The following is a 23,079-nucleotide window of genomic DNA, read 5'->3' on the forward strand; positions in this document are numbered from 1 at the left end:
TGTGTTGTTGTATTGTGGTTTGTCAGCCCTCTACGTTAGGATATTTTGTTTTAAGTTGTGTTGAGTAATTTTTTTTAAACAAAAATGTTGATTGTGATAAAGTATTTTGTTGTCACGTACAATGTTTGGTGAAATTCTATCCTAGGTCTTTTGGATCGTTTGGATCTATGAAGCTTAAATATGAAAAAGTATCGGTATCAGCAATACTGGGCCTGTATTTACTTGGTATCGGATCAATTCCAAAATTCCCGGTACTGCCTACCTCTAATGTTTAGACCCGAAACTCCATCACATCCAAAGAAGCAAAAACATTTGCAAAGGTACAGACCACAGTGGCAAGAGTCAAACTCAGTGGCAATGCGAGGCAAACTGTAGGCAAACAAGTATTTTTTATTTTTTTATTTCCTCTCGAAGTAAAACTGTCCTCACTTTGAAGATGAACATTATTGGTCTGTTTTCCTTAATATTTATGTTTATTATTGCACACTTCAGTGACTGCACAGTTTATCATGAACAGTTTTGTGTCAATAAAGCACTTAAAGCTTTAAGTTGGTGGGCGTGGCCCAGTGTTGCCGTGGCAGGAGTCCTTTATTTTAATTTCTGAATGGTGGCAACCTTAGTTTGACTTTTTCAATGTGAAGACAATCATAAAGAATGAAATATTTCGCTGTTTAGCAGCTTGATTCTTTTTATTTGTCCAAGCTTTGGAGCTGAACTTCGGGTTTTATGGTTTAGAAATGCGCTGCCCCTTTAAGGGCTTTTCCCGCCCCCGCCGTTAAACACGTGGATCTTCTTTTATTTTTTTAAATCTCTGGTTGAGAGACAGAGTGAGGGTGAGACAGTCACAGAGAGATGATGGAGAGCTGCTTTCCTCTCGGATTAGGGATTCATTCCATCCTCCGCTCTTTCTGGATTTTTTTCTGGATTTATTCCATTTCTTCTTTCTCGCTGTTTTCGTCATTCAGATGAATTGATGATCGATTAATTGATTGGATTTATGTGTCGTCGGCCAGCTGGAAAAGTTGAGCATTTTCTGAGTGTTTGGAATTAAATTATGGGCACATTCAAAATAAAATAATCCATTTATATTTTGGAGCTGAAACTGCTCAGAGATGTACGTGGAGAACGGGAAAAGTAAGGATTTATTTTTCACTTCTTTTTATTATCAAATGTTTTTCTGTGAAAGTTCACTTTAAACGCTTTAATCATCATTGCGCACAAAAGTGTAAACATAAAGTCAGGCAGCCTTTATTTTATCAATGTTCTCTGATAAAAAAAACATTTATGTTTATTCATTCTTTTATTTAAAAAAAAAATCAGCAAATGTCCCGACATGACATTTATTCATCAAAGTTTTGTTATTGTTTGTTTATTGAGAAAAGTTCATTATAAAGCATCAGACATAATCAGTTAATCAGTTTTCATGTTTTTGTTTTCCTTGATTATTACCTGTGTGAAATCAAAAGGGGCTAATGGGAGTGAATCCTCTGACCAATCAGAATGCAATGCTGTCAGCTCAACTGGAGGCATCAAAGTCAGAAAAGTTTGAAAATCCTGGTTGTGATCTCGCCAAGCGTTTCTACCGTCGATTTGATTGACTTGTTGCTGTTTTTGTTGTTGTGATTTGTTTGTGTTCTTGTGGATGATGTTTATCTTGTCGTTAGCATCATGCTAACTGATCTTTCCCATGTGATGTCACAGATGAAGGAAGCAGGATGACAGAAACAGCGAGAACCCATGTCGTAACCCGTCGCCTTTAGTTTTGCGTTATGTTTGAGTGATTTCCTGCGTGGTTCCAGGTCGCAGACAGAGTTGAGATGCTTAAAATCAAATCTGTTTCCTTTTCCAGCGTTTGTTATAAAATGGAAAACAGGCTATGGGCAGTTCTTTTGGTGGACCAGAGTCGCCATCGCTGAGTAAACCAGACCCACGATTCACTTTGTGTATAAATTCACTTTGTGAAAGGTTCTGGCCCCGCCCCCATTCACAGCTGCTTCCTCTATCTGAAAGCAGGCCGGACCAGTCATAGCTGTTTATTTCAGATGGGGTTAGGGTTAGAGATGGAGAGGTGCTGGCAGTACCAGCCTCTTGTCTCTGGTCCAATGGCTGGGAACTCCCAGACAGTCGGGGTCTGAGGACTTGCTGCAGTCAACATCCACCATCACTGCCATTGGGTTAGAAACCATCACCTACTGCACTTGGGTAACAGATGAAATGGGGGACTGCCTGGAATCTTTTGTGTCTCGTGGCCTCTATGGTAACCATGAAGACCCAACAGGAACCCAGAGCACAGTGGCTAATGGGGCTCTGGTGATGTGGGTACAGCTGAATGAATGAGTGATCTGGAAAATGACCAGACCTGTGGCTTAAAATCTGCATCTGCTCTGAACCATGACACCCGGAGTGGTGAGTACATGACACACGTCACACCTGAACCCAAACTCTGGCCAGACTGGCTGTCCCTTTGCCAGCATACAATGCTTCATTCTTCAGATTGGTTATACGTCTGTTTCGGCAGTTTTGTCTGTGTACAATGACACTGCCCCCTGGAGGAGTAGAGGTGCCAGGATCACGATCGCCAGATCATGTTTCAGTGCGTTTGACCTGCTGTGATATCCGGGTGTGTTTGGTTCACTTCAGGCTTTGTGTTGTCAATGAAACTACTTCACAAGATGAATGTAGGTTTTATTAGCAATGCTAGTTAGCCTAGCTGCTTTAGCACACAAAAGGTGATGTCAGCAAGTTCATCCACAAAAACTGTCCATTAGATTTTCACCTTTGAGACTTTTGTTCGCCTTCGTTGTGCTGCTCATGTTTCCAGGGTTGATTGAAGGGAAAAAACAACCCCAACCAGATAACCGACGATCTCCAACGATGTTTCTGAGCAGGTTTCCAGCGAACGTACGACCTACGATCTGGAGCTGAGACCTCCATAATGTTCTCTGCCATGGTGACACCCACTCATGCTGCCTATCTGTGTCCTTGGACAGGACACTTCATCTGCACTGTCCCAGTCCACCCAGTTGGAAACGGCACCAGCTTCAGCTGGGGAAGTAACCTGAGTCGGACTGACGTCCCATCCAGGGGGAGCCGTGGACTCTCATCCGCTTCACTGTACAGAATCCAAAGACGAGCACCAACACCACTGAGCCTGAGGGCTTGTAGAGGACTGAGTTCTCCCGACTCCATGTGGACACCACAATGCTTAACATATTTATGCTAAACTCCATTTAGTTTAATTCATTTTATAATTAATTCAGTGTGGAGATCTTCAAGAGGAGATAATAAAACTGTTGCTTTTTTAAAATCATAATATTTGATGATTTTTCTCTCATCACATTACTAATTCCTGCTGTCCTGACACAGATCTACATGAATCCTTGCCAACATATGGAACTTCTTTTTCTTTGTCTTTAAGAATATATTAATATAGTGTTATTTTGTGTTTGTATTTTCCACTGTTGAAGGTTACAGATGATACCGTGACCTTTAGCCTTGTAACGCAGAGGCAGGGTGAACAAACCAGAGCTCTAGTCGGCATGCGTAATACAAAAGTGGTTCCTGCCAGAGGATCAAACCGCCGGCTCTCTGCTGCCGGGATTAAGATGGCCTCTGTGGACCCTGTGATAACGTTGTCATGGAAATGAGCATTAGAGCAAAACGACTTGACATCATCTGTTACCGTGGCAGCAGTGTTAAGTCGTCCTTTAGTGTCGTCCACGTGAATCCCGCCAGTGTCCTTGAGTGCAAAGCCTGAGCTTTACGTGGGACGGCGGCATTTAAAGACAACGGCGTTTCAGTGCATTGTCTCGATGTAGGTCATCAGTTGAGGTGGACATGGAGGTGACGCATCTTCAAACAACCCACAAAACTGTTCCTGGCGCTGTTGCTTTAAAAGGAAAGAAGCTGTTTGCCCCCCCCCCCCCCAACTGGACATGCCTCCACCTCTCTGCCTCAGACTGTGTGGGTGTGTTACAGTCTGACCCACACAGATGTCTGCCACCCCGTCTACATGCCAGGCGGGTCGTGAGGTGTGGTTCTGTCCAGGCCAATTGTGAGTCTGTGGTTCTGACTGTGGATGTGAGCTCTCTGAGTGGACGAGGGTGAACTCAGAGATAGGAGATAGAACTTTAACCAAAGTGTGTTATTGTTCGTGTTTGAGTGGTGAAGGAAAAAAACACAAAAGAAACACAAATGATGACCTTAAAGCTGCAGCAAGCTGGAGGGCAATACTCTCTCTCTCACACACACACACACACACACACAAACACACATATACACACACGTACATATACACCAAGGGAGTAACTTTGATTTTGATCTTGGTGGGGACACAAAAGTGCTCCAAGACAAAGATTTTTTTTTTGCATTACTAATCATAAGTTCATGTCATGCAGATGTTATAGGTTAATGAGCCATCCCAATGGTTAGGGAGTTGTTCTTTCAATCACAGGGTTGCAGGCTCAAATCCCAACCTTACCTCTCTTTACACCTCCATCCATGACTGGAGTGACCTTGAGCAAAGCAACTAACCCAACATTGCTCCAGGTATACATTTAAATTGAATTCATTGAGGATGGATATTTAACACGAAGTATTGCAATGACCCTATCTGCTAGTGTTGTGACGTTCATGAATAGGGAGGGATGGGTATTGATAAGATTTTATCTATCAATGCCATTATTGATTCTGCTTATCGATACGATTCCTTATCGATTCCCTTATCGATACCTCGTGAATTTTGTACTAAAAGTAGGCTTTACAGGTTTTCTATGTATTTCATTGAGTCTTAAAGTAAATAAATATGAAATTGGTCACTGTATGCTTGATCTCTGGACATAAATAAAAATAAACAAAACGGTGTTTCGTTTTGAAGTTATTAATTCCGACTGGATTCTATCGTTCTAACTTGACTCGGCAGAGAGCCGCGCAGTGTTTGGAGCTGTATGAACAGAACAGAGGACGATTCTTGTTTCTTTCTCACAACAATACAGGAGTCCCAGTTAGTAACATTATTCCGCACAAAAGTGACTCACGATTGACATATTCAGGGATGAAAGTGACGAAAAACAAAAAAAAGCTGAAACCCAAAATTACCCCCCAACACCACCTGCACGAAAATGAATTCTAGAAGCTGTGAAATGCAATCTGGGACTATTCCAAACGATAAACTGGAGTGAGTGCAGCATCCATTTAGGTGAGAAAAAAAAAAAAATACAACTTTCCTTATTCAAATTCATTCCAGTAGTATTCTGCTCTTACTAGGATGCAGCAGTTTTCTAGTTTGGCAGATAGTTCTGGAGGAAATCACTGAAGAAATTAACACATTGAAAATATGGTTTGACCGAAACAAATTGTCATTAAACTTAAATAAGACAGGGATGAAATGGAGGTGTGAGAGTCACTAGGTGTTCACAGGAAACAGTTATTTATTTCTATAATTATGTATGTATGTATGTATTTATTTGTGTATGTTCATTGTTAGTTGGTTTTATATTTTGTGTTTCTATTCAGGTTCTTTTTGTCTCTTTCTCTAAAACTGTATATAATAATCATTAGATTATTAATATAAACAAAAATAAATAAAAAAATATTAGAATTTGAAAACAAATGCACCCGAACTTGATGACAGCTGCAACTGCTTAATGCTAACTTTTAACATTGAAAATGCCATAGACATGCTAACGCGTTAGCATCGCTCCAGTTTTTAAGTTATAAAATACATCTATCAACTGTTTCAGAAGACCATAACAGGTCGGTTTAACATAAAAAAGGTAAATAATACTCACAGAGGTATGCTCTTTAGGGTTTTAGCGGGGGAAAATTAAGCGAAAGAAAGAATAAACGAAGCAATCGAAGCACTGTTTCAATCTACGAACCACTGCTTCGATTGGTTCAAGGTTCAAAGCAAAGCCATGCTGCAGAAAAGTTGATTACGGACCCGCTGCAGGGTCTGTAATCAATGTAGAGAAATTATCATTTTCCTGACAAACACCCGCCAAAACAACGGCCACTCTGAAGGACCGATAACAGAATCATTAGCAAAAAGCTTATTGATGTTGGTGGATCGAATCATTTCTTAAGAATACCCTAAAGGAACCGGTTCTCGATACCGATCCCTATTCGTGAATTAATCGATTCCTGTTTTGTCTGTTATTGTGTCCGCCCACGCAGTTTTTTAATAACAACTGTGCAGTAGCCTAGCTGAGGGGGGCTTCGAGCAGTGGCATACATTTAACCCTTTATGTGCCATAATAATGGAGGACAGCGGTTTTATTGGTCGTGATTACACAGTAGGGGGCTGAATATTGGTAGGAACGTGACCCTAACGTCCCTACCCAAAATTATGCCCTAGATATACACGCACGCACATACATACATACACACACACGTGTATACATATATACATATACGTATATACACAACCCTGATTCCAATGAAGTTGGGACGTTGTGTAAAATGTAAATAAAAACAGAATACAATGATTTGCAAATCGTCTTCAACCTATATTCAGTTGAATACACCACAAAAATATTTCATGTTCAAACTGATTAAGTTTATTGTTTTTGTGTAAATATTTTCTCATTTTGAAATGGATGCCTGCAACACTTTTCAAAAAAGCTGGGACAGTTGTATGTTTACCACTGTGTTACATCACCTTTCCTTCTAACAACACTCAATAAGCGTTTGGGAACTGAGGACACTAATTGTTGAAGCTTTGTAGGTGGAATTCTTTCCCATTCTTGCTTGATGTACGACTTCAGTTGTTCAACAGTCCGGGGTCTCCATTATCGTATTTTGCGCTTCATTAATGTGCCACACATTTTCAATGGGCAACAGGTCTGGACTGCAGGCAGGCCAGTCTAGTACCTGCACTCTTTTACTACGAAGCCACGCTGTTGTAACACGTGCAGAATGTGGCTTGGCATTGTCTTGCTGAAATAAGCAGGGACGTCCCTGAAAAAGACGTTGCTTGGATGGCAGCATGTGTTGCTCCAAAACCTGGATGTACTTTTCAGCATTGATGGTGCCATCACAGATGTGTAAGTTGCCCATGTCATGGGCACTAACACACCCCCATACCATCACAGATGCTGGCTTTTGAACTTTGTGCTGGTAACAATCTGAATGGTCTTTTTCCTCTTTTGTCCGGAGGACACGATGTCCATGATTTCCAAAAACAATCTGAAACATGGACTCATCAGACCACAGCATACTTTTCCACTTTGCGTCTGTCCATTTGAAATTAGCTCGGGCCCAGAGAAGGCGGTGGCTGGATGTTGTTGATGTATTGGCTTTCACTTTGCATGGTGGAGTTTTAACTTGCACTTGTAGATGTAGTGACGAACTGTGTTAATTGACAATGGTTTTCTGAAGTGTTCCTGAGCCCATGCATTAAGATCCTTTACACAATGATGTCGGTTTTTAATACAGTGCCGCCTGAGGGAGCGAAGGTCACAGGCATTAAATGTGGGTTTTCGGCCTTGCCGCTTATGTGTAGAAAGTTCTCTAGAGTCTCTGATTCTTCTGATTATATTATGGACTGTAGATGATGGAATCCCTAAATTCCTTGCAATTGAACATTGAGAAACATTGTTTTTAAACTGTTGGACTATTTTTTTTCATGCAGATGTTCACGAAGTGGTGATCCTCACCCCATCTTTGCTTGAGAACGACTGAGCCTTTTGGGGATGCTCCTTTTATACCCAATCATGACACTCAACTGTTTCCAATTAACCTGTTCACCCGTGGAATGTTTCAAACAGGTGTTCTTTGAGCATTCGTCAACTTTCCCAGTCTTTTGTTGCCCCTGTCCCAGCTTTTTTGAAATGTGTTGCAGGCATCCATTTCAAAATGAGCAAATATTTGCACAAAAATGAGCAAATATTTGCACAAAAATGAGCAAATATTTGCACAAAAACAAAAAAATCTATCAGTTTGAACATTAAATATCTTGTCTTTGTTGTGTATTCTAATGTGTCACCGGTAAAACTTAGTTTGTGACTGTAACATCCAGCATTAATGTCTGCAAATCATCAGACACAAGGGGGTTATTGCCATTCTAATCCAATTCCATTGTTTGCACAGTTTATTTTTCTGTAAGTAATTGGACTTGGATCTGTGTTTTCAGCGAAAGACAGCAAAGCTTACCGTAGCAGCAGCATCTTCATGCCAAACTGGAAATTCTGTGAGCAGACCCACATATTTTTCCATCTGGTCAGCTGCATTGAGTAATTCTGTATCAGAATCCACATCAATACTTTTGTGTGATAGATGAAATTCACCCGTTTCGGCATCGTCATTGCTGCACCAGTTTCTCTCGCTCTCAGCTAACAGCGCCATTATTGACATCTGCGTAGCAATGCGGTCAGGATGCGTAATACATCACATTATTTTTGCCCCGTCAACGCTATATTTTATGGTCTGAAATCTTACACAATTAACCAATCAGATTTGCGAAACAAATGTAATTGGATTAGAATGATTAGTTATCTGTTATTACCTGTGAAAATTGTTTACTTATTATTTTTATCTCTTATTATCTCTTAAAATGTTTACTTCTTATTCATCTGTTATCTCTTTAAAATGTTGACTTATTATTTATCTCTTATCCCTGAAAAATGTTTACTTATTCTTTATCTCTTAAAATGTTTACTTCTTATATTTATCTCTTATCCCTGAAAAATGTTTACTTATTATTTATTTATCTCTTATTATCTCTTAAAATGTTTACATCTTAAAATAATCTCTTATGTCTGAAAAATGTTTACTTATTCTTTAGCTCTTATTATCTCTTAAAATGTTTATTATATTTATCTCTGAAAAATGTGTATTTATTATCTCTTATTACCTCTGAAAAATGTTTACTTATGTGTTGTTATCTCTGAAAAATGTTTACTTCTTATTTATCTCTTATTATCTCTTAAAATGTTTACTTCTTATTATTTATCTCTGAAAACATGTATTATTATCTCTTATTACCCCTGAAAAATGTTTACTTCTTATTTATCTCTTATTACCTATGAAAAATGTTTACTAATTTATTTCTTATTGTCTCTGAAAAATGTTGACTTTTTATTATTTCCTGAGTATGTGCTCTAAGCACCAGAGGTAGAGACTGCCCTGAATTTCATTCTACTTGTGCAGTGACAATAAAACTATCTAATCTAATCTACACACAGTACACACACACACACACACACACACACACTATATATATATATTGTTGGGTATTTTCTCCTCCAAACATTTTTAAAACCTTTAACAAGACAAACAGAGTCAAGAAACACCAGTGAGACAGAAAGTCAAATATTACGCGCGGAGTGCGGCCAGGCTGTACACCAAGGCTACACTAAAGTCTGGCCTGCTTTTCCGCTCTTTTATTAAGAGACGCCCTCATCACATAAACAAAAAACTTGTCCTAAGGGTGGGGGTGATGACGCAAGACAAGTTTCTTCCCATAACATAAACGCATACGTCAATAAGTGCAGCTGTAAGGAAGAACACTTTCTTTTACACAGGTCAGCACATCTCGTTCGTCTGTTGCAGGTATCAGCTGTTCTGCATCTGCCTGAAGTGTCCTGTCTTTCACACTCCTTCACACTAAGCACCACATCACAACAGTCAAAACGTTCTCTTACTCCCAGTCGTTAGAGGCTGCGAAAACAAAGTTATATTATAATAATAAGTACATCCAGCCCTTCATTCCCAGCTCAGATTGACCCCAGAGTGCTAAAACAAAATTGAATTCTCAGGATTGCATTAAGACAGGTGCAAAACAGCACAACACCGTTCTCATGAGAAAGAAGACAAAGCTAAAACAAGGTTGAATAACACGTACATTCTCAGGGTGAAGTGCAAAACAGCACAACACCGTTCTCATGAGAAAGAAGACAAAGCTAAAACAAGGTTGAATAACACGTACATTCTCAGGGTGAAGTGCAAAACAGCACAACACCGTTCTCATGAGAAAGAAGACAAATGTACAAATGTTTAACAGTGATAACATATATACAAAATCCTTAACATACATATATATATATATATATATATATATATATATATATATATATATATATATATATATATATATATGTATGTATATGTATATATGTATATGTATATATATGTGTATATGTATGTATGTATATGTATATATATATATGTGTGTATACACACACACGTTACACATATGCATGCACTACACACACACACACAGACAGACACACACCACCTGAGCATTTCTCATCTGAACATCTGGGCTGTAATTGGGTGGTAATTAGCCATGTTCTACTCCGCATTCTGGCCCTGGGGCGGGGGGGTGCAGCGCTCCACCAGCTCCCCATGTGTCATGTGACTTCAGCTGGCGGCAGTTGTGGTTCTTTTGCTGTTTATGTAAAAATGTTTGTGTGTGTCTGTTGTGTTCATTACTGCGACATGCAAAACCATTTAAAGACGCAAAAACAAAAAACCCATTTAAGATCGGTTTGGAAGCACAGCGAGGGCCGCGCTGGGTAAACATGGTCTGTCCGCGGTATTCTGCTCCCACCACAATCAATAGCAATAGAACTGTCCAAACGGACTCGCGTGTGCCGAGTTCTAATGTACGTTTGTCCCATTTGAACGTACAACCCCAATTCCAATGAAGTTGGGACATTGTGTTAAATGTAAATAAAAACAGAATACAATGATTTGCAAATACTCGTCAACCTATATTCAATTGAATACACCACAAAGACAAGATATTTAATGATCAAACTGATAAACTTTATTATTTTTGTGCAAATATTTGCTCATTTTGAAATGGATGCCTGCAACACATTTCAAAAAGGACTGTTGGACTATTTTTTCATGCATTTGTTCACAAAGTAGAGTGATCCTCGCCCCATCTTTGCTTGTGAATGGCTGAGCCTTTTGGGGATGCTCTTTTTATACCCAGTCATGACACTCACCTGTTTCCAATTAGGTGTTCTTTGAGCATTCATCAACTTTTCCAGTCTTTGGTTGCCCCGTCCCAACTTTTTTGAAACGTGTTGCAGGTATCCATTTCAAAATGAGCAAATATTTGCACAAAAACAATAAAGTCTATCAGTTTGAACATTAAATATTTTGTCTTTGTGGTGTACTCAATTGAATATAGGTTGAAGAGGATTTGCAAATCATTGTATTCTGGTTTTATTTACAGTTCATACAACGTCCAAACTTCATTGGAATTGGGGTTGTACAAACGTTCCATCTTTCAGGTCTTACAAATGTTCTTACCACTGGACTCACAAAGACTCTGTTCACGAACATTGCCCAGAATGTGGATCTGATGAGTCTTTCTCCTCTGTGACAGAATGATTCAATGCAATCACAGTCAGTCAGTATCAGTGTTGCCACAGTTACTTTGAAAAAGTAATCCAATTACTGATTACTGATTACTCCTTGAAAAAGTAACTTAGTTACTTTACTGATTACTCAATTGTAAAAGTAACTAAGTTAGATTACTAGTTACTTTTTTAGTTACTTTTCCCAGCTGCTGACAACAACCCTCTAAATACTTGTTTTATAAAAAGTAAAATAAAGACCTCTTTCTTGACCTCATATTTAACTGTTGACAGCACTGTAACAGTAAAACTTGCAATTTCGAACCTACATTGTTAATAAATGTAACTATTAAATTCATTCTAGCATTTTTCTAACATTTAAATTCTCTCTAAATATTTTACTTGTCGAAATTAATATTATTTTAAGTAGTATTAGTAGTTGTAGTAAAAAAGGCTTCAAAACTGGACCTTTAATCTAGGGGTGTTGTGGGGGAGGGGGGGCACATCCTTGCCCCACGCCCCCATCCCATCTGGATTCGCCCCTACTTTGGCGTTTGAGCACAAAGAATGGATAACATTTATTTATGCAGAAAACGTGACCAGATTTACAGGTAAGAAAGTTTTATTGTGTTTTCACATCATGTGGTCCTCAGAAAGAGAGTTTAGGTGCATTTGAGTGGAAAATAGTGTTAGTTGTTGACGCATCGCGGAGGATCAGCTGTTTTAACGTGCAGATACGGAGCAGCTCAGCTCAGAATTCTAAATAAAGGAGGAAAAAAAGTATAAAAATGTCTTTGTAAAGCTCAGTGCAGGTGTGCTGATCACCGCGCTTTAAGAGGTGACGACGAGTCGAGCAGCTGCAAAAAACCGCGGATGAAAAGCTCACAGCTCACTGAAAGTGGGCAGTTCAGTCGAACCCCGACCCCCTGCCCACGGACCAAGTTTAATGCTGCCATCGACCCACAATGAAAAATAATAGTAACGCACAGTGACATGAAGAAGTAACTTTAATCTGATTACTGATTTGGAAAGATTAACGCGTTAGATTACTCGTTACTAAAAAAAGTGGTCAGATTAGAGTAACGCGTTACGTGTTACCGGCATCACTGGTCAGTATTCATTATAAGATTGAGTGAATGGATGAATCTTTAGGTGTCTCCAGAGAATCAGATGGTTTTATCTCACCCGGTAGATTGTTCCACAGAACAAGTGCACAATAAGAGAAAGCTCTCTGACCTGCTGACTTCTTTTTAACCTTTGGAACCCACAATAGTCCTGCATCCTGAGAATGGAGAAAATGGGTCGGTATGTAAGGTTTAATTAGGTTGGCCAGACAGGGAGGCACCAGTCCCTGAAGGATTTTGAATTTTAGTAACAAAATCTTAAAATCTGACCTTGCACGGGCAGAAAGTCAGTGAAGGGACACCAGAATTGGGGTCATATGGTCAGACTTTCTGCTTCTAGTCAGTACTGTACCAGTAGCATTCTGAATGAACTGGAGAGTCTGAAATTACAGAACATCCAGGTTTTTTTTTTTTTCCAGAGAAAGCAAAGCCAGTATGAGGTCATGTGATGTTACTGTCCAGCTTTGTGTCCCGATGCCCACAAACCCACAGAACTGGTGTCACAGACCGAACGGTCCCCCCCCTAAAAATTGGTCCTCCCTGCCTAAACTGTGCATGCATCATTTGGGACCACAGCAGCACGTCTGAGACAGAGTCTCTTCACCCAAAGTGATCAAATGGATTAATGTGATTATTAACCATCAGCTGACTAATTAAAACCTCTTAAATCATTCTAAAGTCAGTTTTAAGCAGAAATGAGGCCGTTTTAAGCAGAAACTAGGTGATACTCTATGAAGCTTTAAAATGACGGACGCGCAATGAACGCAGCAGCTAGCAGCTCGTGTAGCCGCGTAGCTCTGATCGCTTCCGCCGTCTTTTATGATGAAATAATGCTGAATTTCTGTGGAAATGATTGTTGTACAAAAGCTTCAGATATGTTATGTGTCGACGCGGGTTGAGGAGCGGACCTGCGTCCGACGGAACCCAGCGCTAAAATAACCAGAAAGCGGTTCCAATAACAAAACAATTTATTTTTCCATTCTCTGGTGCATAACAAAGTGTAAGAACAAAAAAATGCGTCAGTCTGGTGGAGTGAAGGCTGGCACGCTCTCCAGCGCCTAAAAGGATCGAAGCCCGGCGCTTCTGGACTCACTTTTCCGCCAAACACCCCCCAGGTGGACACGACAAACCGACTCTCTGCGAAGGATAGAAAAGGTGAGGTAAGTCAGCAGCTACAATCAATATCCTTCAAAAGGCACACACTATCAGCAACACATTCAGGTCTGTATTTAAGCTTTATGTAAATGAGTAGCTTCTCACAACAGGTGGAGGATTACCACTCCGCACGCCACGGCAGTGAGAAGCGAGCTGCACAATTCTCATCACAATTCAAATCTACTGCGTAACAAAATACCAAGTTACTATCAACAATTAGTCAAACAATTAATCACCTCAGATGTGTGCTGACAGCATGTGTCCCTCACCCTTCTTCCTTCACAGGCACGATGTGTCAAACCCAGGCGCGGTCCTCAGCGTCTCACAAACGAACATCACAAGGTCGAGTTCCCGGCAATTCTGCTTGAATCACACATGGCTTAAATGCAGAACGCCATCTCATTATCTGCTTCAGCTGAAAGTCTTTAAGGTTGCACGTGAGCACCATCCACAGGTGCTGCACATAACGTTGATGAGGGTGATGGACTCTTCTGCCAGCACCTCCTCCACAGACAATAAATCAGTTTGCATACCACCTGGAGAGCAAAGAAAAGAAAAGAACACCAACATATCCAGCCACACCCCCCCAACACACAACAGTACCCCCCCTTTAACGGGAAGCCTCCCGGCGACCGAACAGACCAGGTCCGAGAACAGCACCTCCCTCCGGGGTCCTCGTCAGGAAGCAGACAGCGTAACGCTCCCAAGGTCCACCACAGACAACAGGACAGGGCACCGCAGCTGGAAGGCCGCTCTGGCATCAACAAAAACCCCAAAACAGTCCCCAGTACAATCCAACATACAAGAAAAACATAAAACCCACCCAAAACCTCCCCAGGGGACCGTCCCATCCAACCCCGGGAAGAAAAGAAAAACTCCCAAATGCAAAAACCCAACACAGCCCCACAAACACAATACAAACATAAATGCATAAAAGAAAAATAACAAACAACCCCCCCAGAACGACTTGCAGAGCCCAACACCCCCCAGAAGGCCTTTACCGCCGGTTCCAGGAGGAATAGCCAGAACCGGAATCCCACAAAGGTCCCCAGGTACACATGGAGCAAACGGCGCCCCCCAGAGGACCGTACCATCAAACTCCAGGAGGCACCCTCCCCACAACCCCGGAACCCCAGACCCGGCCACACTCGGCTAGTCGGCCCCACAAACCAATTCCCCCCCAGAGGACCGTCCCATCAACCCTGGAGGTGGAACCCGGAAGGAAACAAAACAAAATCAAAGTCCAACCCCCGGAGGACTACCCTAAACAACCCCGGGGGCAAATAAAACAACTGTTAAACCCTGTTACCTTCCCCGGCACCCCGAAAGACCCCAGGTCCCTCCCAGAGCCCCTCGGCGGCTCAATTTTGGCGAACGGCACAAAACATCAAGCCGGGGAAGGGAACAGGAAAAACTAACCCAGCCCCAACCCCTAGGCGCAGCGGAAAAACGGAAATACGTCCGGTGCCCCAACTCGACCATACCCCAGCCTCTCGGGAGGGGTGGAACTACCGAAATGGCGAACGGCAACAGATCGGCCCACCCCTCTGACTGAGGTATGTTCCCGCTGCACCACACCCCGGCAACACCAATGACGAACGGTACAAAGGCCCACCGAGGCTGGAGTGGAACCGGGCCCTAACCAAACCAAGAAAAACGCCCCTAACAACCCCCCCCTAGGTGCAGAGGTCTTCTGAGAACGCTCAGCGTGACCAACCTGCACCACCCCACAACCCACAAGACGAACGGTCTTGGGGCAAGTGAGGTTGGGGTTAGGGAAGTAGGGAAATAAAAAACAACAAAACAAAACGACCCCAGACCCAAACAGAAAATACCTAAATACACATAAAAAAACAACGATCAAGTGAGTCCAGACGGGCCTCTAACCGCCTATCCTTCACTCCACCAGACACGCCTCTGACTCCCCAAACAAATTATAACCCCTATTCAAAAAAACAAACATTAGCCCATACAAGTTTGTTTTTTTTTTTTTTTTTTTGTGTGTGTGTATTATTTCGCCTGTCCCAGAACACCTGGAGCTACGTCACCAGAGAACATTGCGTCAAAAACGAAGCACAGGCTTCAACGTCTCCCGCATAAGGCTCCGGATGACAAATAATCGGTTCGGACGCCGAATCTCTGGGTGACGGAGTTATCTGCACCGGTATCGATGGTGCCGCAGCTGGAGCAGCAGGAAGCGGAACGGCTTGCGCTGCAAGCTCCGTAACACGGGCGTCTGTTTGTTCAATTTGGTTTGCGAGATGCTGTAATTGCTCCCATATTTTCTCCAAGTGTTCTTGAACTCTTTCGGCGAATGGAACCGCCTCTGCCGCTGGGTCCATTATGGAATGGCCGGGAACTACTGTTATGTGTTGACGCGGGTTGAGGAGCGGACCTGCATCCGACGGAACCCAGCGCTAAAATAACCAGAAGCAGTTCCAATAACAAAACAATTTATTTTTCCACCCTCTGGTGCATAACAAAGTGTAAGAACAAAAAAATGCGTCAGTCTGGTGGAGTGAAGGCTGGCACGCTCTCCAGCGCCTAAAAGGATCGAAGCCCGGCGCTTCTGGACTCACTTTACTGCCAAACACCCCCCAGGTGGACACGACAAACCGACTCTCTGCGAAGGATAGAAAAGGTGAGGTAAGTCAGCAGCTACAATCAATATCCTTCAAAAGGCACACACTATCAGCAACACATTCAGGTCTGTATTTAAGCTTTATGTAAATGAGCAGCTTCTCACAACAGGTGGAGGATTACCACTCCGCACGCCACGGCAGTGAGAAGCAAGCTGCACAATTCTCATCACAATTCAAATCTACTGCGTAACAAAATACCAAGTTACTATCAACAATTAGTCAAACAATTAATCACCTCAGATGTGTGCTGACAGCATGTGTCCCTCACCCTTCTTCCTTCACAGGCACGATGTGTCAAACCCAGGCGCGGTCCTCAGCGTCTCACAAACGAACATCACAAGGTCGAGTTCCCGGCAATTCTGCTTGAATCACACATAGCTTAAATGCAGAACGCCATCTCATTATCTGCTTCAGCTGAAAGTCTTTAAAGTTGCACGTGAGCACCATCCACAGGTGCTGCACATAACGTTGATGAGGGTGAAGGACTCTTCTGCCAGCACCTCCTCCACAGACAATAAATCAGTTTGCATACCACCTGGAGAGCAAAGAAAAGAAAAGAACACCAACATATCCAGCCACACCCCCCCAACACACAACAAGATATCTGTTGCTGAGATAGATGATGACTGGAGGCAGTTTGAAGCAGAAACGAGGTGATGAAGGCAGGATGGACCAATTTTTTTTTTAGGTGGACCATTTGGTCGGTGACACCGGGCCAGATTTATCAAATCAAATCAAATCAATTTTATTTATATAGCACCAAATCACAACAGACAGTTGCCCCAAGGCGCTTTATATTGTAAGGCAAAGCCATACAATAATTACGGAAAAACCCCAACGGTCAAAACGACCCCCTGTGAGCAAGCACTTGGCTACAGTGGGAAGGAAAAACTCCCTTTTAACAGGAAGAAACCTCCAGCAGAAGCAGGCTCAGGGAGGGGCAGTCTTCTGCTGGGACTGGTTGGGGCTGAGGGAGAGAACCAGGAAAAAGACATGCTGTGGAGCGGAGCAGAGATCAATCACTAATGATTAAATGCAGAGTGGTGCATACCGAGCAAAAAGAGAAAGAAAAAAGAGAAAGAACCCCCCCAGCAGTCTAAGTCTATAGCAGCATAACTAAGGGATGGTTCAGGGTCACCTGATCCAGCCCTAACTATAAGCTTTAGCAAAAAGGAAAGTTTTAAGCCTAATCTTAAAAGTAGAGAGGGTGTCTGTCTCCCTGATCAGAATTGGGAGCTGGTTCCACAGGAGAGGAGCCTGAAAGCTGAAGGCTCTGCCTCCCATTCTACTCTTACATTGTACTCTTAACCTTGTTTTTTCTGTTTAGGTGTTAATGATGGCTTTCGTTTAGCTTTTCTGTATGTAAATCCAATTTCCTTTAGGCGGTTTCTTACAGTTCGGTGACAGACGTTGACTCCAGTTTCCTCCCATTCGTTCCTCATTTGTTTTGTTGTGCATTTTTCGATTTTTGAGACATATTGCTTTAAGTTTCTGTCTTGACGCTTTGATGTCTTCCTTGGTCTACCAGTATGTTTGCCTTTAACAACCTTCCCATGTTGTTTGTATTTGGTCCAGAGTTTAGACACAGCTGACTGAACAACCAACATCTTTTGCAACATTGCGTGATGATTTACCCTCTTTAAGAGTTTGATAATCGTCTCCCTTTGTTTCAATTGACATCTCTCGTGTTGGAGCCATGATTCATGTCAGTCCACTTGGTGCAACAGCTCTCCAAGGTGTGATCACTCCTTTTTAGATGCAGACTAACGAGCAGATCTGATTTGATGCAGGTGTTAGTTTTGGGGATGAAAATTTACAGGGTGATTCCATAATTTATTCCTCAGAATTGAGTGAGTCCATATTTTTTTCCTCTGCTTGGTCTAAAAAAGTAACCGTTACTGACTGCCACAATCTTTTTTTCTTGATTTCTTATAGTGTCTCTTAAAGCCAGAAAGTTGCCATTTGAAATGACTTTAGTTTTGTGTCATATCTGTGATCTGCTTTTTTTTCTACAAAATTAAACAACTGAACATCCTCTGAGGCCGGTGATTCCATAATTTTGCCAGGGGTTGTACTAGTGATGTGTTGGAGCGTTCTTTTGTTTTTCATGATTCCATAATTTTTTTCCTCAGAATTGACTGAGTCCATATTTTTTTCCCTCTGCTTGGTCTAAAAAGTAACCGTTACTGACTGCCACAGTTTTTTTTCCTGATTTCTTATAGTGTTTCTTAAAGCCAGAAAGTTGCCATTTGAAATGACTTTAGTTTTGTGTCATGTCTGTGATCTGCTTTTTTCTACAAAATTAAACAACTGAATGAACATCCTCTGAGGGCCGGTGATTCCATAATTTTTGCCAGGGGTTGTGTGTGTGTGTGTGTGTGTATATATATATATATATATATATATATTTTTTTTTTTCCATTGTGTTTTGATTATGGTGTCTTTGTTGGCTGTGGTGCATGATTACATTGCTCTTATTAGTGTTTCTTTTGGTTTATATTTGTTGTGAAGATCATCACAAGATGTTTTTCATTTTAATTATGGGCTGATTGGTTTTCAAGTGAGGGCAACTGGTAATTACTGCGACTACTTAGACAGGTGTTTTAGGCCTTGTGCGTTGTCTGAGGAAGGGCAGTTTGCCCGAAACGTCTTGTCTCTATTAATAAAGCTTTTTTGCATGGGGGGCGCTGTGGTGGTGCGGACCTTTCTATTTTTGATACTGTTTACAGAATGAAACAGAAACTTAATTTCACCATTCTAATTATCTACTTAATTATTGGGGACATGAGAATAAAATTAAAAACATACAAACTCATCAAAGGTCCAGACATTTGATGGTTTTTGATTTTGGAGATTAATTTACATTTGGCAAAGGCTATTCACCCAACCGTTGGGCAGATAAATATGATGCCTTACCTTATTCACACAACCATGATCGTGTATTTTACACGTGTTGTGCATCTAACTACGTTTTTACACCACTTGTTACTACTGCGGCGTATGTTTGACACATTTAACGGCGCCGTCTTTAATTACTGCAAAACACCGCAATGGATGAAAGCAGACAAACTCAAGTATTTTGAACGGAACGACGACAAACAGTTTTTGAACAAAATGCTGCTTGTTGTCTGTAAGATGGTGTTAGTTTGACACAGTTCCCTGGGTGTGATGAGCCAAACAAAGCCGCTTTAGATCACAGCCCCTCCGCGGGCTGCGAACCCTCCCGCAGCCGGCGAGAAAATATCTGCCTTTGTTCCTTCTCGCGTTGACAACCGGAAGTGAACTTACAAGCGCACTCATTGTCGGTTGCGGATGGGCGTATATGCTTGCGTAATTACTTTATTGAACCAACGGTTGGGCGAATAGCCACTCCGTTTACATTTTGGGCTTTTTCAACCAGCAGGTCAAAGGTCAGTTAAGTTTATTTACAAAGCCAAATCCAACACAAGTCACCTCCAATGCGAAACACGGCATGTAAGGTCTAAACATTAACCAGCCCGGGAACGTGGGGTCAAACCGACAGTGATTGGGGGCAACTCGTCTCCATATAAAGAAGTTAATCATGACATCACGGCATCAAGGTGTGTTTGATTACACACGATTCAAGCCAGGACACGCCCACATTTCAGATGGACACAGCCAGAGAGACGCTTACTTTCAAGAGGCAGGAATACCGAGTTGCTGATTTTTGATGCCCAACTGTGGTACCTCTTTGGCACTAAAGATGTGAGTAACCGATGGCTAATGTAGTGTTTAAGAACATTGTGAGCAATTGAGAAAGTTTTAGCATGTTTAAAAATTGTGGGAGTTAAATCACAGTCCATAAAATGTGAATAATCAGATTTAATTCTTACAGATCAGGGTGCTGTTGTTTGAAAGAGCTTTCTCTACCGTGCACCTGTCTTGTGGAACTGTCTGCCTGCTGAGATAAAACAGTCTGATTCATCAATTCATTCAAATCCAGATTAAAGACGCACCTGCTCTCTCTTTCGTATGACTAATCTGGGTTACCTCTCACATCCATTTTAAATGTATGTCTCTACCAGTGGAACTGGATTCAGTCTCACCACATCTGGGATTGCCTGTCAAACAGAGGGACTATGTTGCTGGCAATCACGTTACCATTGTGTAAAGTGTTTTGCTGTTGTAAGATCCTGTTCCTACGAGTTATTTTTTTCTGACTAATTTCTCGTCCATTCTGTTGTCCAAGGTGGCGTGGATGATGAAGCTACCAAAAGGCTCATCATCATCAATCACGAGATGTACTGTGCAGAGGATGAGCACGTGCAACCAAAAGAACTGACCCAACCTTCACTGATGCTTTAAGTGCCAGTGAAGGTTAAAGGGATTTGACAGTCTTCTAACCATGATGGACATGAGTCCACTGTCTTTGCCATGTGGTTGATTTGTGGTCATTATGACCACTGGACTGGACATTTACTCGGATGCCTTGTTCAGCCATATCTGTCTTTGCATGTTGATCATTCTTTGATGGACCTTGTTTGACTTTTGTTGGTAGCTTTTGTTGGGGTAGACCTTACCCTGTGAAGCATGCTGAGGTGATTTACGTTGTGATTTGGTGCCTAATCCTGCAGAGTTTAAATGAGAAAATGGACTTTTTCACTTGAATCCTCTATCTGTGCTCAGGTACTGGTCGGAACGGCTACACCAAAGGAGTGGATGGGGAGGCAGGAGGAGGTGGGGGGGAGGAAGAGGACGAGGGTGGAGAAGGTGATAGACGGGAAGGAGGAGAGGAGAAGGACGCAGAGTGGGATGAAGAACTGGATGGAGAGATGGAAGGAGGAAGGATGACGAGGACGGACACACTGCATTCCACCAGCTCCACCGGAACCCAGAGGAAGAAAGGAATCCATGCCAAGAAACAGGTACAGCACAGAGACAGGTGTCCACCTGACACCAGGGGCCACAGAACCACGTGGTTTTTCTACTGCAAGAACCTTTGGTTGGTTCTAATTCTGTAGATCTCAAACAGTCCATAAAACTACTACAAATCAGGAATGTTCTTCATGTAGATCAGATCTGTGCCTTGGTACTGATGGTGTCCTTCCTCCTCAGATTCAGGGCAGTAACCAGGTCCAGCGTGCCCCCAGAGCCTTATTCTGTCTGAAACTCAACAATCCAATCAGACAGGCAGCGCTCCACATCGTTGAGTGGAAGTATCCTTCACTGTGACCATCAGCTTCCAGCTTTATCACCGGATCAACAACTGCACCTAAAATACAGGTGCTGTTCCAAAAATTAAACCCGTCCTTTCACTTCTACTCCTTTCATAGACCTCCTCAAGTGTTCCTGCTTTGGCTCCTCCCAACTATTTTCTTCTTCTCCTTATTTGTGTGTCTGTATGTTTTTTCTGTCTTCAACCCTAGATGTTCTTGTTTGTTCTTTAGCCCAGTGGTGTCCAAAGACATTCTGGAAAGGGTCGAGAGGCTGCAGGTTTTCTTTTGCAGCCATTTACTCCAGCAGGTGGTTTCATTGAGGAACATCACTTTGAGCAGATGGGACAAGTTCATTAGTAAAATCACCTGCTGGAGTCAGTGGCTGTAAACAAACCTGCAGCCTGTCTTTGGACACCACTGCTTTAGCCCATCCTGCTCCTCACAGCTCTGCACCTCCTCATCCTCACGTGCACTCCTAATGCTCTCTGATATTCTGGTTGTGGGATGGTTCAGCAGGTTAGGTTCTGCTGATTGTTTGAGTGTCTTAGCTGCTCCTAGCTGGACAGAGACCTCTGATGTTGGACCCGGAATCTGCTTGGAGTCACTGTTCCGGTTTGGGGGACATGGACCTGAGATCTCTGGTGACCACTGGGACCACTGTGGCCTTCACCTTCCACATTTTGTTGAGTTTTCCTTCAGCTCCTGATGCTTCTCAATCTTCTCCTGCTTGCTGATGTTGCATCACTTAAAGTGCCACATGACCACAGTCGCCCCCTTCTGCTCCTTGTCCACCTCCTATGTCCACCACAGTTGGTTGACCAACTCCTATTTGTGTGTCTGGAGCTTGAAGTCCCTCAAAACCTCACTTGGACTTTGTTGCTTCCATTCCGTATTCATAGTAGATGTTCCTGCACTCATCTGCTTCTCCTCTCTGTGTTTGCTGTCCCCAGCTGTTAGCACTAATTCAGTTTAGCTGACGTAAACATGAAACAAACATGAACATCGTTTACTTGTAGTCCTTCCTTAATGTTGCTCTCAGACCGTTTGATATCTTCATCCTGTTAGCCATTCTTTGCTAACTGTGTCGCTCTGGGAGGTTTCCAAACCTTTTCCTGAAGACGATTCAATTTATCCAACCACAACCTGCGTGAGTGGATGGATGGATGGATGGATGGATGGATGGATGGATGGATGGATGGATGGATGGATGGATGGATGGATGGATGGATGGATGGATGGATGGACAGACTTTATTCGGTGAAGGATGTTCTGCACAAACATATCTCACCTCTAGATGTTTGCAGTTACACAACAGACAGCATGTAGCCATGTTTGGGATTAAAGCTCAGACCTTCCTGCTCCACACTGTTCCTCACACTCGTCACTGCTCCTCACTGCTCGCCATCTCTCCTCACTGCTCCTCACACTTCTCACTGCTCCTTGTCACTGCTTCTCACCCGTCATCACCACTTCTTACTGCTCCATACCTTTTGTTCACCACTCCCCACTTCTCCTCACACTCCTCACTGGTCCTCAGCACTCCTCACTACTTCTCACTGCTCCTTACCTCTCCTCACCACTTGTCACTACTCTTTACTGCTCCTCACTACTCCTCACGGCTCCTCACAGATAATGTCAATGTTCAGCTAGTAGTTATATTTAAGTAAAATAT

At 42.4% G+C, this 23,079-nt stretch overlaps 1 protein-coding gene across 1 annotated transcript; it reads left to right on the forward strand.

The window, feature by feature from the left end:
• The first annotated feature begins 839 nt into the window (after positions 1-839).
• On the forward strand, positions 840-22,486 carry LOC117511920 (voltage-dependent L-type calcium channel subunit alpha-1D-like). The gene is made up of 4 exons (XM_034171858.1): positions 840-1,134; positions 20,878-21,116; positions 21,307-21,407; positions 22,447-22,486. Exons 1-4 carry the CDS (start codon positions 1,113-1,115, stop codon positions 22,484-22,486), a joined length of 402 nt encoding a protein of 133 aa, XP_034027749.1. The 5' UTR covers positions 840-1,112.
• Positions 22,487-23,079: the final 593 nt, after the last annotated feature.

Source organism: Thalassophryne amazonica, chromosome 6, assembly GCF_902500255.1.
Source record: "Thalassophryne amazonica chromosome 6, fThaAma1.1, whole genome shotgun sequence".
Taxonomy (NCBI): Eukaryota; Metazoa; Chordata; class Actinopteri; order Batrachoidiformes; family Batrachoididae; genus Thalassophryne; species Thalassophryne amazonica.